General features: G+C 42.4%; 1 protein-coding gene across 2 annotated transcripts in view; it reads right to left on the reverse strand.

Moving 5' to 3' along the window:
• The window catches only part of LOC112974152 (G protein-coupled receptor kinase 5), a 105,558-nt gene that overhangs the window by 11,961 nt on the left and 81,037 nt on the right, over positions 1-12,560 (reverse strand). For both annotated transcript variants that reach the window (XM_026082810.1, XM_026082819.1), the window contains 4 exons: positions 12,022-12,059; positions 11,123-11,212; positions 9,592-9,800; positions 541-678 (listed from right to left, as the gene is read on the reverse strand). In XM_026082810.1, the coding sequence (XP_025938595.1) occupies positions 541-678; positions 9,592-9,800; positions 11,123-11,212; positions 12,022-12,059 (475 nt within the window). The remainder of the gene's footprint in view (positions 1-540; positions 679-9,591; positions 9,801-11,122; positions 11,213-12,021; positions 12,060-12,560) is intronic.

The following is a 12,560-nucleotide window of genomic DNA, read 5'->3' on the forward strand; positions in this document are numbered from 1 at the left end:
CACTCTGTCCTAGGTGATGCTTGATACCTGAACTTGGTTTGGACTTTCTGCAAAGAGTGCCTACTTTCATAATGAGCAGTCCATTCCTCAGTTGCACAGAGCTTTGGTCTTTTTAATTCTGGTCTCACCTCTGTGTATGTATCAATGTATCTATATCTATATATGTGGCTTTCATTGCTGATTTTTCTGAGTGCCATCTTGTTCGGATCGTATTTTTTCTTACATTACTCCTATGGAAAAGTTTGGGAACTGAGGCATGAACAAATCAGATGGTGTTTCTAGCATCACACAGGAAGACTGTAGTAAAGCAAGTGAGAATGAATCAAGTCCCAGATTAACACCCTAACTACAGGCCCACCCATCCTGCATGCACATACACATCTACAGAGCAGCTCTCCTCCCTGCAGACTCCCCACTCCTGCTCCACTGCTGTCACATTGTCCTATGGCTGCTACCCATAGAAAACAGCTTTAATAAAGGAATGTTATTTTAGAAATAAATCTGTAATGGGCCAGTGGGTGTTCTTTCCATCGTACTCACATCAGGGACAAAGGGAGGATCCAGCATTCCTGCTTCTAACCGCTTGAAATTCATGCTCTTGAAAAAGGGGTGTCTCTTCACTTCTGTTGCACCTTCCCCTTGACATCCCAGCCGCTGCTTCATGTCTTTGGTTAGGAGCTGAAACATGCCCGGAGGAATGGTAAGGAAGTTAGAAAAGTGAGAGCCTCACAGTGATATTTTTTTTCTCCAGGGTTGTTATTTTTTTGAATGTGTCCAGAGAGGAGTGCAGAGGGGAATTGTAATTGTTGTTATTTAAATGCCAAAGTTAAATGGATTAGGATCCCACTGTTCTAAATGCTGATCATGAAAAATTACCTGCTGTAAAGTGTTTACGATCAAAATAGAGACTGCTTCTTCCTCTTACTTTCAGTGAGCACTTTGGAGAAAAGATCTAGCATACTCTCATAACATATATATATACATGCATATTTATAAGTTCCCATGTGCTTTTTCTCTCTTTTTTTTCCCCCCATGTTACTCTTGTCATAATAATTTTCCTGTGTTGCTTAGGCTGGGTTACTTAACCATCAAATTGGATTTTCCCCTACCCATAGCAGTATATTCCAATATATCACATCACACATTGACCCGAATGTTTTTATTCGCTGGCTTATCTCTGTAGCAGTCAAGGGGAGTTTCATCCATGGAGCTACATGGCTTCACTCAGAAGATGCACCAGAGCACTAGTATTAGTAACTATCCTTAGTTCAGCCTTACTTGTTTTAAGAGAAAGGCAATGCACCACCGCTATATGCTATAGTGAGTCCTGTCTACTTGCTGGGTATGCTTTACGGAGCAACGGAGACTTACTCAACTCAGCATCCTTGGTCTATTATATAAAAAGGCCTGCATAAACACAAACACAAACACACAAAGAGGGTAGCAAGTTAGGACCAAAACTCCTGGGGACCTTGTGTGTAAGGAGTAAGGGACCATCTGGCTCAATGGAAGACCAGTACTGGCACTGACTAGTCAGTGGATGAGGAGACAGAATATGCTGCCAACTCTTGACCAAAATGCCTCTTCTTTTAAACCATATTCATAGAATCGAATGGGCCAAATCAATGTTTTAATAGATGGCATCTAATAGTTGAAGAGAGACAGAGCTCAGCATGCAATGACTAGTGCAAAAAGATCATCTCCACCTGGGACAGGGGCTTTTTTAAATGTACCACTGATTTCAGGCACTCTGCTGAAAAGCGAAACCAAACGCGGTTCATGAATTTGTTTCCTTTTATTCCTTCCATTCATCTTTAAGGAAGGCTGCATGGATACTTTCTTAGCCAAAGCAGGGGCTAAGCTAGCAAAGGAATACCTCACATCTCATTATGATCTGCCCATAGATTTCAATTGCCTTTAAAAAGATGCCCATCTCCCTGCTCAGTACAATGGAGCAAACAAAATGCACTGCAAACAGTCAAAACCTGTTAGGTTAGCTTTGCTGGAGCCTCCACTCTGGAGGAAAGACTGAATCCTTATGCTGCAACTTTACCAGGAAAATGAAAACACCATCCCTTTTCCACAAGAAGGGTATGTCTCCTGGAGTCTGGCACGCAGCCAGGCAGACACTCCACTGCTGAACTGCTTTGGTTACCTGATTTCCAAAAGGCTGCCAGAAGGAAAGGGCCGAGCCAGGCTGCATTAACATCAAGGCTGCAGCGGGGCCCCACCGCTGCCTGGGGAAAGGAAGGAAAGGGGAAGGGGGAAGGGGAAGGGAAGGTTAGGGAAGGGAAGGGAAGGGAAGGGAAAAGGGCAGGAGGGAGGCGGCGGGGCCGGCGCTGCCCGGGCAGAGCGGGGACGCAGCTGCGGGCCGCGCCGCGCTGCCGGCTGCGCGCCGGGGGCCGCCGGGTGGCAGCAGAGGAAAGGGCACCGCGGAACCGCACCGCACCGCGGCCGGGACAGGGGCCGGGCACCACCGCACCGCGGCCGGGCGATCCGCTGTCGGCGGGGCAGGGAGACCCTTAGGAAAGGGTCCTGACAAGGAAGCAGCCTTGGAACAGCATTGGAGAGTCTTCCCTGGGGCGGGGGGGCTCTACCCTGGAGGCCCGGGGGATGGGAAGGTTCATGTCTCACCTCCTCTCCCATCTCCAGCTTTGCTGCTCCAACGCTGAAATGCAGTGACCCCTCTCACTCCCCCGCAGCGGGGCTCTGCAGACTGCGGTTAGCAACCCCCCAGGCTGCCTGCCCAAAGGGACTCGGCTCCCAGGTGAGAGAGAGGGCTGGTTTGGGTTCCCTGAGCACCTGAGACCTGGATGGTACTGAGCCCAGCTGGACAAGTCATTGGGTCTCTTACTAGCTGTACCTGACAGTCAGCAAGCAGCGACCTGCCTTGCAGCGCCTGCCTGGGGCTCACTCAGGATGCAAATAGGTTTGGGAGGGTTGGAGAGAAAGAGAAGCATTTTAGGGGAATAGGTAGAAAATCAGGCACAGCTCTGGAAGAAGGTGGGAACATGGAGCCAGACAGCTTCCCTGCTAGGGCAAGGTTGTCTGGAGATGGCGCTTGTAGGCTTTCCACCTCAGGGTATGCCTCAGTACCCTCAGTGCCTCAGTTGTGGCCTCAGCCACATCATCTCGATGAGGAAGAACCTTGACTGTTTAGTTACATATGTGAGGTCTGTAATCTTTCCTCTGGTGCCTGCCTAGCACTGGGTTTTCATGTGTTTATCCTTGACTTACAGCGTCACAGCTCTTTAGGCTTCTCTGAACACTGTGCTACCCCCTGGGCATCAGTGGTTTTCTTATCTGACTTCCACAGCCTGCTCTGTAAACACCTCCTCAGTTCTGCACTTTTTGCTAGGGGACTCATTTCCAGCTTGAGATATCAAATGGCTTTCGCAGAGCATGCCCCACGTATGCAGCAGACCATCCTCCAGCCAGTGCTGAGCAGGCTACAGTGGCAGAGGCTAAGCAGCCAGAAGAAATTGTGAAAGGGATGGTGGGACACAAGTGAAGAGCCTTCTGCTCAGCTCCTTCTGCCTCAGCAGTAGTAGCAGCAATAGCCAGAGGAGACTGTGAGGATTGAGGGATGGGCAGGAAAGCCAATGGTTCTGGCCATAATGCAGCTCCCAGCTTCAAAAAATCAAGCTCCCTTTCTTCCTCACACCTTCCTCTGCCTCTGGTGCTGCTGCTGTCTAGGTGATGATGTCTGCTCTGACTGGTCACCAAAACTGTAGAGAGAGAGAAAGAAGCTCTCTGGACTAGACTGCTCTAGCACCCTTGCTGTTGGTCTGCATAGAAATGACATGCATTCTTTAGATCAGAAATATATCCTCTGGAAACAAGGTCTTTTATACCTGAACAAATGACAGGTGAAGAGAAGTGTCTCAGCTATGTCAGTAAGACTCTGCCTGGAAATGGTGGATTCCTTCTACAGAAAGCGACCTTCTCAAACCATACCTGACTCAAAATCACTGCACTGGCAAAGCTGGTGGTTGGGAACGTGACTGGTTTGAGCACTGGCACTACACAGGATCTTGGAAACATTGCAAGGAGTCTGTTTTATTGGCTCTGCTTTCTCCAGGGGAGGTATTCTCAGAGTCTCTGTGAAGAGGAGGATTTGAAAAAGCATTTCTGTGCCTTGCCATCCTCTGAGCACATAGTAGATTCATGTGATACAGCATCATACAAATGCAATTCATTCAAAAAGCTCTTTCTCACAGCACTTCTCTGGAGCTTGCTTCCCCTGGATAGAAGGAAGGTCAGATGTTTTACTTTTGAATCCTTGCATAAGACTGAGCTTTCATGGTCTTGAGGCAAGTTTTCTTTCTTTTTTTTAATCACAACAGGTATCTAGATCTAGCCAATGTCAAAAAGATTGCTTTGGAGTTTCCAGACAAGATCTGTTTAGTCTTATTGCTGCTAGGCAGAGAAGACAAAAGTTGTATTAGTCTTCTGTTGTTATGCTGAGAGGACTTTCCTGACAGGTGGAAAGAAGAACCTGAAGGCTGAAGGACTGCTTTCACTGCCCATAACTCTGACACACTTTTGGAAATGGTACCTTGAAGCGCTCAGGAACAGTGCTGTCAAGGAGCAAGCTGCAGTCAGAAGGGGTAGGTTTGGACTTGCCTGTAGGTGATAAAGGAGTCCTCTGCAGTTTCTGCTCTACAAGTCAGCTGTGAAGGGAAGAAAGGGGACTACTTTCCTGTCTGTGCAGCCAGTAATTCTCCTGCATCTAAACTAAGTAGGAAGACTAAGGTAATCTGGGAATTTACTCCTGTCAGCAGTCGTTTGGAGAGCCTGGTCAGAGGCTATAGTGGTCAAGGACAGAAAAAGAATCTCTGGAGATTCATGGGTTCCGCAGTGATAAACACAGGATATTTTTCAGTAATCTCTGATGCAAGAAGGAATTCTCTGGAACATGAATGCAGTTGGTTGTGGGTGGGAACAGGCTGCTGAGAGTGGGCTAGGACTGCAAGATATTGTGTTTCTGGGAGAGCAGTAAAGGTGAGATGCTCAGAGAGCCACTAAACTGGCACTAATGCACTAGCAGAAAAGCACAGGATTCACCTGCAAAGCCCAGCTGCTGGGAGGCTGCTGCCTACCTCCTGAGTCCCAGCATGGTCACAATGGAGAACAGGTAAGAAATTCAGGGAATTTTGTAAGGAATTTCCTATCTCGGTAGCTGCAGCCAGGTCTAGAGATGGCAACAGATAAAGCCAGACACTTCTGATGGCTTCTGTTATGGATACCAAGAAATAGCATGAACTAGAATATTTTCCATAAGGGAAAGTCCTTCCTTTCTCCAGGGAATAATGAATCTTGTACCATTTCCTGCAGCTCCAGAAGTTTGCTGCACTAGTTAACCTGTGTATAAGCCTGAAATAAGCATCCCGTTTGGGGATCTGACCAGAGAAAGAAAATGGAGATAACAGCTGTATGTTTTCAGTCATCTCTACATTTTGTTTAATTTAGTTTCAAAGGATGCATTTAATATGAATAGAGAGCAGAACAAAAGCAACTACATCAGGCTGATGACAAGCCCTCCTGGGAGGGCAGTACAATGACCCAATCAAACATAATTTAAGTGTAAGCCTACAGTCAAAGCCTATGGAGAACTCAGAGCTACAGATCAGAAGATGGCTTTGGTTATCTAGCCATGAATGGAGTTGATACCAAGCAGCAGCACTTTTTGTCCCGGTAACAAAGGCTCCAGATAACATTAGACATGTGTAAATGAGGGTAAAATTTTGTCTACAATGACACACAGTAACTAGAATAGGACTTTCAAAGAAGAGTCTTGAGTAGCAACGGTGAACTTGCATTAAAGTTACTTTTCTCAATAGAAAAAACTCTCTGATACTTTCATGTCATTCATTTGATCCCAGCTGGGAATTTACATTCTGCAATGTCTGAGACTTTTTTTCTGCTTTCTTTACAAGAAGAAACAACTGTTGTGAGAATTGCTAAAAAACAAAAACAAAAAAAAACAACCCAAAGCACTGCTTTATTTATCCACATGTGATCACTCAGTTCATATCCAGATAATACTGTGTGATAAATAACTCTAAGTCCTAAGATGTTTGTTCTAATGACAGGAGCAAGAAAACTTTTTGTAGGGTAAAGTGCAAAAAATTGCTGCTCATGAAAGGCAAAGAGGGGAATGGTAGAACCACTTCCATTGACCCAGCTGATTGGATAATTTTAGGGATCACCTAGATAAATTTAAATCCTGAAAAAAAATAAACATATTATTTTAAACATTTTTTTAAGAACAGAAAAATAATACTATGGTCATCTCTCAAATAATAAATAAACGAAGATGGTGGTTTGGGGACTGAAGATGCTAGAATGACATAAAAGGCTGTGTATTGTACTAGTTATGCTTATGATAATCCCAGCCCAAACTCTGACTGAAGAAGAGTCAAAACTCTCTCTGACATGGATGACAAATAAGCTTATAGCAGAGGCTTACAACAGATTCTATTATTATATAACTTCTTTACTGTGAGAGTTACAGAGCACTGGCACAGGTTGCCCAGAGAGGTTGTGGAGTCTCCTTCTCTGGAGATATTCAAAACCCACCTGGACGCAATCCTGTGCAACGTGCTCTAGGTGACCCTGCTTGAGCAGGGGGGTTGGACTTAGATGATCTGCAGAGGTCCCTTCCAACCTCAACCATTCTGTGATTCTGTAATTATTAGCAATAGCAATAATCCTCGTTTGAAGAGCACCTTGATATGTGTGTGAAGTGCCTCTCAGGACAGATAAAAGAGCAGTTATTCTCAGGCAGCACTAATGAACTTTAAGGTGTAAGAATGTGTGAACTAGTTGGTTTCCAGGGATGAAAGCAAAGAGTAATAGTAACAGTAAGATGACGGAGTTTCTGGTGGTGAATAAAGAAGTGAAGAGATTCATTTTAGAAAAAAAAGAATCCATCATCTTTTAGTTGGTTAGGGAGGCACATCAGGAAGGAAATGGAGATACTTTTTGTGTAGTAAAATGGGAGTTGTAGGAATAAGAAGCGACAGTGAAGGTAGTCTAAAAATGCCTGGGGGAAACATAGACAAACAGCACACTGACAGAGTGAAGAAGAGCACAGCAATAAAGGCCCATCCAATACTGTTGACTTGAACGCACTTCAAGTCACATCCTTGGATACAAGACTGCACTTGTTAGGGAAAACACGCATGTACATCAATGAAGTACAAGTCAAAACAACAACAAACAGGGAGCATTTCCTAGAAAGACTGGATTTTTTCACAGAAAAATAAACATGAAGCAGTTATGTTATATGGGAACTATGGGTTGGGGAGCTTCCCAGAAAGCCAGCTGCCCCTGTTCCTAATTATTTATTATTCATCTCTGTTTCAGTCCAAAATAAGGGCTGATTTATGGGAAATGACTTAGAAATTGAAACATGGAAATATGGGATGGATGATGATTAATGGAAGCTATGATATGTGCCTGCAAACATGCAAAGGGCATAAACATCCAGGAGGGGAAGGTTGAAGTGGGATGACACTAACGGGTTTTCATATGAGTAAGGAAATAAAGACATATATCCTGATGGTAAGGACATCAGATCATGGAGTAAGCTCTGAAGAGAAGTTATGAGAAAGTTGACTTTATCTACTACAACTTTATGCTTCATTTTGCAGGTATGATGGGATCTTAATTCTTCCTTGTTTTGCTTCCTTGATAAGATACTCATACAAAGCAACAGGGTTCTGTTTTTCAGTATAAACAACCAAAAGTGTTTGAGAGAAGATATTTAAATCTTGGATTTTTAACAATATCACTTGATAATACAAATGACTTCTGGACAGAGAACCACAAATTCCATTATGCCCAGTATCAGAAGTAAGGCTCTTCCAGTCTTAAGGCTGTAATATATTACTGTAAGACAGTAATATAAACATATTAACACTCACAAATGACAGGGCTGTCTTTCGATACATCAAGAGTTTGCACAAATCACCTAAGCAAACATGCCACATGATGGGACAGTGAAGCAGTAATGACCAAGTTGTTAGGAATGATTTACATACAGTTCATCCTTGCCTGAAGCAATGGAATGAACCAGATGACTTCCTGAGGTTCCCTGAAACCGTAGTTTCTATGGCTTGAAGATGAAAACGACCACTACAGTATAAAGACTTTCACTGTCTACTTGCCCATAAGTGGTAGGTTATCTTGAGCACTATCCCATCAATGCTAAATTTAATTCTACTCAGGTTTAACTTTTCATGGGCTCAGTTATTTTACTGTAAATTATACTTCTATTATGCCTGCAACATGAATATCGTTTTTTGCCTCACAACATTTCCATTTCATGTACAAACTTAACAGTATGAAGCACACAAACTCTCTGCCATTCCAGCAGACTCTCCTCCTTACCTGTCAGGAGTTGAGATGCTAGTAGGGAAAAGATGGCAGGCTGTTTGAGCACATTAAATGGTCGGTAAGGGCCTGTGGCTGTCCTAGATCCTCCCATGTTGACATCACTGGGGGCTCTGAATCTCAGATTAAGGGCAGTATATGGCCTAGAGTATCTATCAAGAATGATGTCAGTTAATTACTACCCTGGGGATTCAGCAATGAGTTGGTGCACTGTGAGTTAATGACTTCCAGGCATGATACTTGGCAATGCTACCATTATTATTTTGCAAGGAGACTTCAGTGTCTCTCAATGAAGCCAGCCAACCAGAATGTTGTCGATATGTTGTTTGCTTGCCTGTTGCACAAGATACTGGTGAAACTCTCACTACCTAATTGTTGACCTTTCCTTCCCTTCATTCTCTCTCTACCAGTATACATTGATATGTCAGTGTCTCCAAAGGAGACTTCACTCTTTAGCAAACAACATCAAGAGTAAGGCCACATCCCTTTCCAAATTACAATTCAGCCTTCTAAAGATGGGTGTTGACAAGACATTGGTAAATTCAGACGCAGCTTTGAGATTTCTCAGAGGGTTTGAGGATTTCCATTGTCAGACAGGGCTATTGTGCTATGAAAATGACTCCCAGCTGAAAGGGTGAGAAAATATTTTAAAGGACAGCTCAACAGTATTAAAAAAAGCTGGATACCCTGGCACCCTGGGGGAAAAACTGCTAAAAAAGTTAGTGAGATGGGGTGGGACAACATTTGAGTGTCACAATAATTTCATTGCATAATCTTTGTCCTGCTTACCCCCAGCTCTCACCAAAGACAATGGAAGCATGGGGTGTTCAGTTCCTTGCAGGAGACACTGAGCCTTGCATCATCAAGTCCTTTTTATTTTTTCTACAAGATTATAAAAGTCAGAAATGCATTCTTGACTGCAAACTAACATTCAAAGTCTCACGAGAATAGATACTGCTCCCTTTGCCATAAAACTTTGGAGAGGACTCAGTATGACTGTGATGAATCTCATGGAAAAGCAAGCCCAAATAAACACAATTTGAATGAATAGAAAATGCAGTCATCCCATCAACAGATGAGCTGGGTTAATCCTTGTCTCTGCAGCCCCTGTATGGCACTGCACTACCTCTCACACCGTGTCAGATACAGCTGGCTAATGAAGCTGCCACACTGGACCTTCAAGCCCCTTACCATTTTACAGATGGACTTGGCCTCCTCAGAAAACTTATGGGAGTACACTTCTTCTGTCTCCAGCACTCTCCTGTCCACTTCTTCCCTCTTCACTTTCTCTTTCCTTCCACGAAATGGTGATTGCCCAGCAATCATTTCATAAATGAGACAGCCTAGCCCCCAATAGTCAGGGCTGAGTGTGTATCTCTGGTTGTTCAACACTTCCGGGGCTGTGGAGGAGAAAGGTGTGTCTTGTGAAAATGCTTGACATTTACATAGACAAAAAGCTAAAATTTCTAATAGTCCCATTTTGGTAACTGAATACACACACACAGACACACAGATACACAGACACACACACACACTGGTGGGTAAAATATAAAAATACCTCCTGATTTCTGTTGACTGATTTACAGAAAATGCAGCATGCTACATGCCATGTTCATATACAAACTCAGCCCAGTTAAAAAACAAAAACAAAAAGAAGTTGAAGCTAAGTATTAAGGAGGGGGCCAATCTTAAGAGTCCTTCCAGATTTCTGCATTTAGAAAAGAAATGACATACAAACACGCATCCTGTAAACAAGTGACATTTCTCCAAAAGCAAATTCTGTCTTTTCAGTGAATTTATAACTTTTTTCCCTTTAAAAGCAAATCCATTTGTTTTGTCTTGCGAACATCCAGTCTGCCTTGGGCATACAGTCACTTTCCTGCAGGCATGCTCACCCTCCATACATGCGTACGAACACACACACACACAGGCACAGAGTGTGCCCACAGACTTATACCGAGATAACAAAAGTTACAAATGATAACCAATTTGCTTGCTTGCATTGAAGTCTCCATATGGTGTAACAATGGCTCACATCAGTTAGTTTCTCTTTAGTCAAATAAGTGTATTTGTATATATGTATATTTGTATTAGTCAAATAAGTGTATTAACTGTATAAGTGTCTTTATTCCAAGAAAAATATCCACACAGAGAAGGCACAGAAATAATTACATTGAGCTTATAAAACATATTTAGTTAAATCAGGGAATGTTTTGTTTTACCCACATACAAATCTCTACTTGTCTTGCGTACAGGCTGCCTGTGTACAAACAGCAAAACATAAGTGCAGACTTTTACCCCCTTTATGATAAACAGACAAATACATATGCATGGTATATTACCTTTTAACTAATATACAAAGTAGCAACTAGAAGAGACCTCTTCTTTCTTTTATGCACATAACCCCCCTAAAATAAATCCATGTTACAGTAACTAGAAAGCCAGTTATTGTCTCCTCTTGTAATTTGCTTTGATGATTTAGAATTATAGACCAGTTCCACAGCAGTTTCTGCCAGTCTCATTAAGAGCTGCTGTAGTCCCTCCTTTCCCCCACTTCTGATTTCCACTGACATGATTACTTGGTGGGCTGCCTCAGGGAACTGAACCAGCTGAATGTAAATCATTTTTTATTCTTTTTTTTTTAAGCCTACATCGCAGAAATATCTCCAAAGACCAAGTAATCTCAGTAAATTATCAAAAAGATGAGCTACTGAGGACTTACCCATATACCCTACTGTTCCTACCCTTCCACGGATTGATTCACCCTCAGGAATTTTAACAGCTAGACCCAAATCAGATATTCTAATATGACCTGGAAGGGAAAAAAGAAACAAAACAACACAAAGCAGATATAATAATATGACTCCAAAAGAGCCAAAAACATAACTGTTATCATCAATGCTATATTCTTGCAATTTACTGTTCTGACATTTTAAGAAACAGGTGTTCCAAATCACTGAATTGGAACAGTTTCATTGATAAGGAAAAGAGGAATTATTAAGGATGTTATAATGCAGTGAAATTAATTCTAACAGTGAGGCTGAGGACTAGAGTGGATTGTGTTGGATATTTTAAAACAAACTGAAAAAAGGCAATGAGGAGCACACTGTAGGGAAGTATCTTGAACTGATCACAGTGGATGGATGGGCTGACCTAATTCTGTAACTCTGTGATGGCTGAAGGGGCTACATCTGGTCTATAACTCAGCATGAGATTTGATTATCGCTGCTTTCGGCAACAAATAGGTACCTGGGTTTGCATAAAATGAGACTTGGCTGAGCAAAGGATGAAAATACTTTTGACAATGGAGTGGAGAGCATAGATTCAGAAATCGCCACTTCCTTTGTGTTGTGTCAGACTTGTAACAATAAGAACGGAAAAACAATGGAGAAAAGTCAGCTAACTCGCTGTCTCAAGAACACACCCTGCTGTGCAGCACGGCTGCTTCATTCCACCCATGCAGCAAGTTCTAGTACTTTATCCCTCCCAAGACAGAAGTATTAGTGTGTGCTGAGCCTCTTATTCACTTCAGAGCATTATTTGCCTTTGTGCGGTATGTGTCATAAAACTAACTTAAGCTACTTTACAGAGAAAGAATCTCTGTAAACCTCTCAGACTTACCATAATCATCTAGTAGGATATTTTCTGGCTTCAAATCTCTGAAAATGAAAGATAACAGTTATTTGTATGAAGCTGGTTTTGATAATATAAGCTTAGGACAGTGCGCAAGTGCATTTATTTCCAGTAATAAACCAATTGGGTTTCAACTCATACAGTAAGGAACTCATGAAACCAATACAACTTTCTACAACTCACTTCACAGATAGACTGAAACCATATGTCTTTTTCTAAACTGAAGTTGCATTTTTTCACTAAGCTAAGCTTTTACTTCATAATCCACTCTATAATGGACTCATCCATCTAATCAGTAAACCCTACAAATGAAGACTTGTAATCCTGTGTGTTGTTAAAGCTTGGTAACATTTCCCATTATAAAATCTTTTATTAAAATAAAAATATTAAAATTTCTAAAATATTTTATTTGTATATAAAGATGGAAATAGTAATCAGCTGAGCTCAAATTTTCTGTGCCTGGTATCTGACTTAGGCCAAATATGTGAATGTGTGTATATGCACTTGGGCACATGTATAATAGTTTC

The sequence above is a fragment of the Apteryx rowi genome, unplaced genomic scaffold (genome assembly GCF_003343035.1).
Source record: "Apteryx rowi isolate R43461 unplaced genomic scaffold, aptRow1 scaffold_1174, whole genome shotgun sequence".
Classification (NCBI taxonomy): Eukaryota; Metazoa; Chordata; class Aves; order Apterygiformes; family Apterygidae; genus Apteryx; species Apteryx rowi.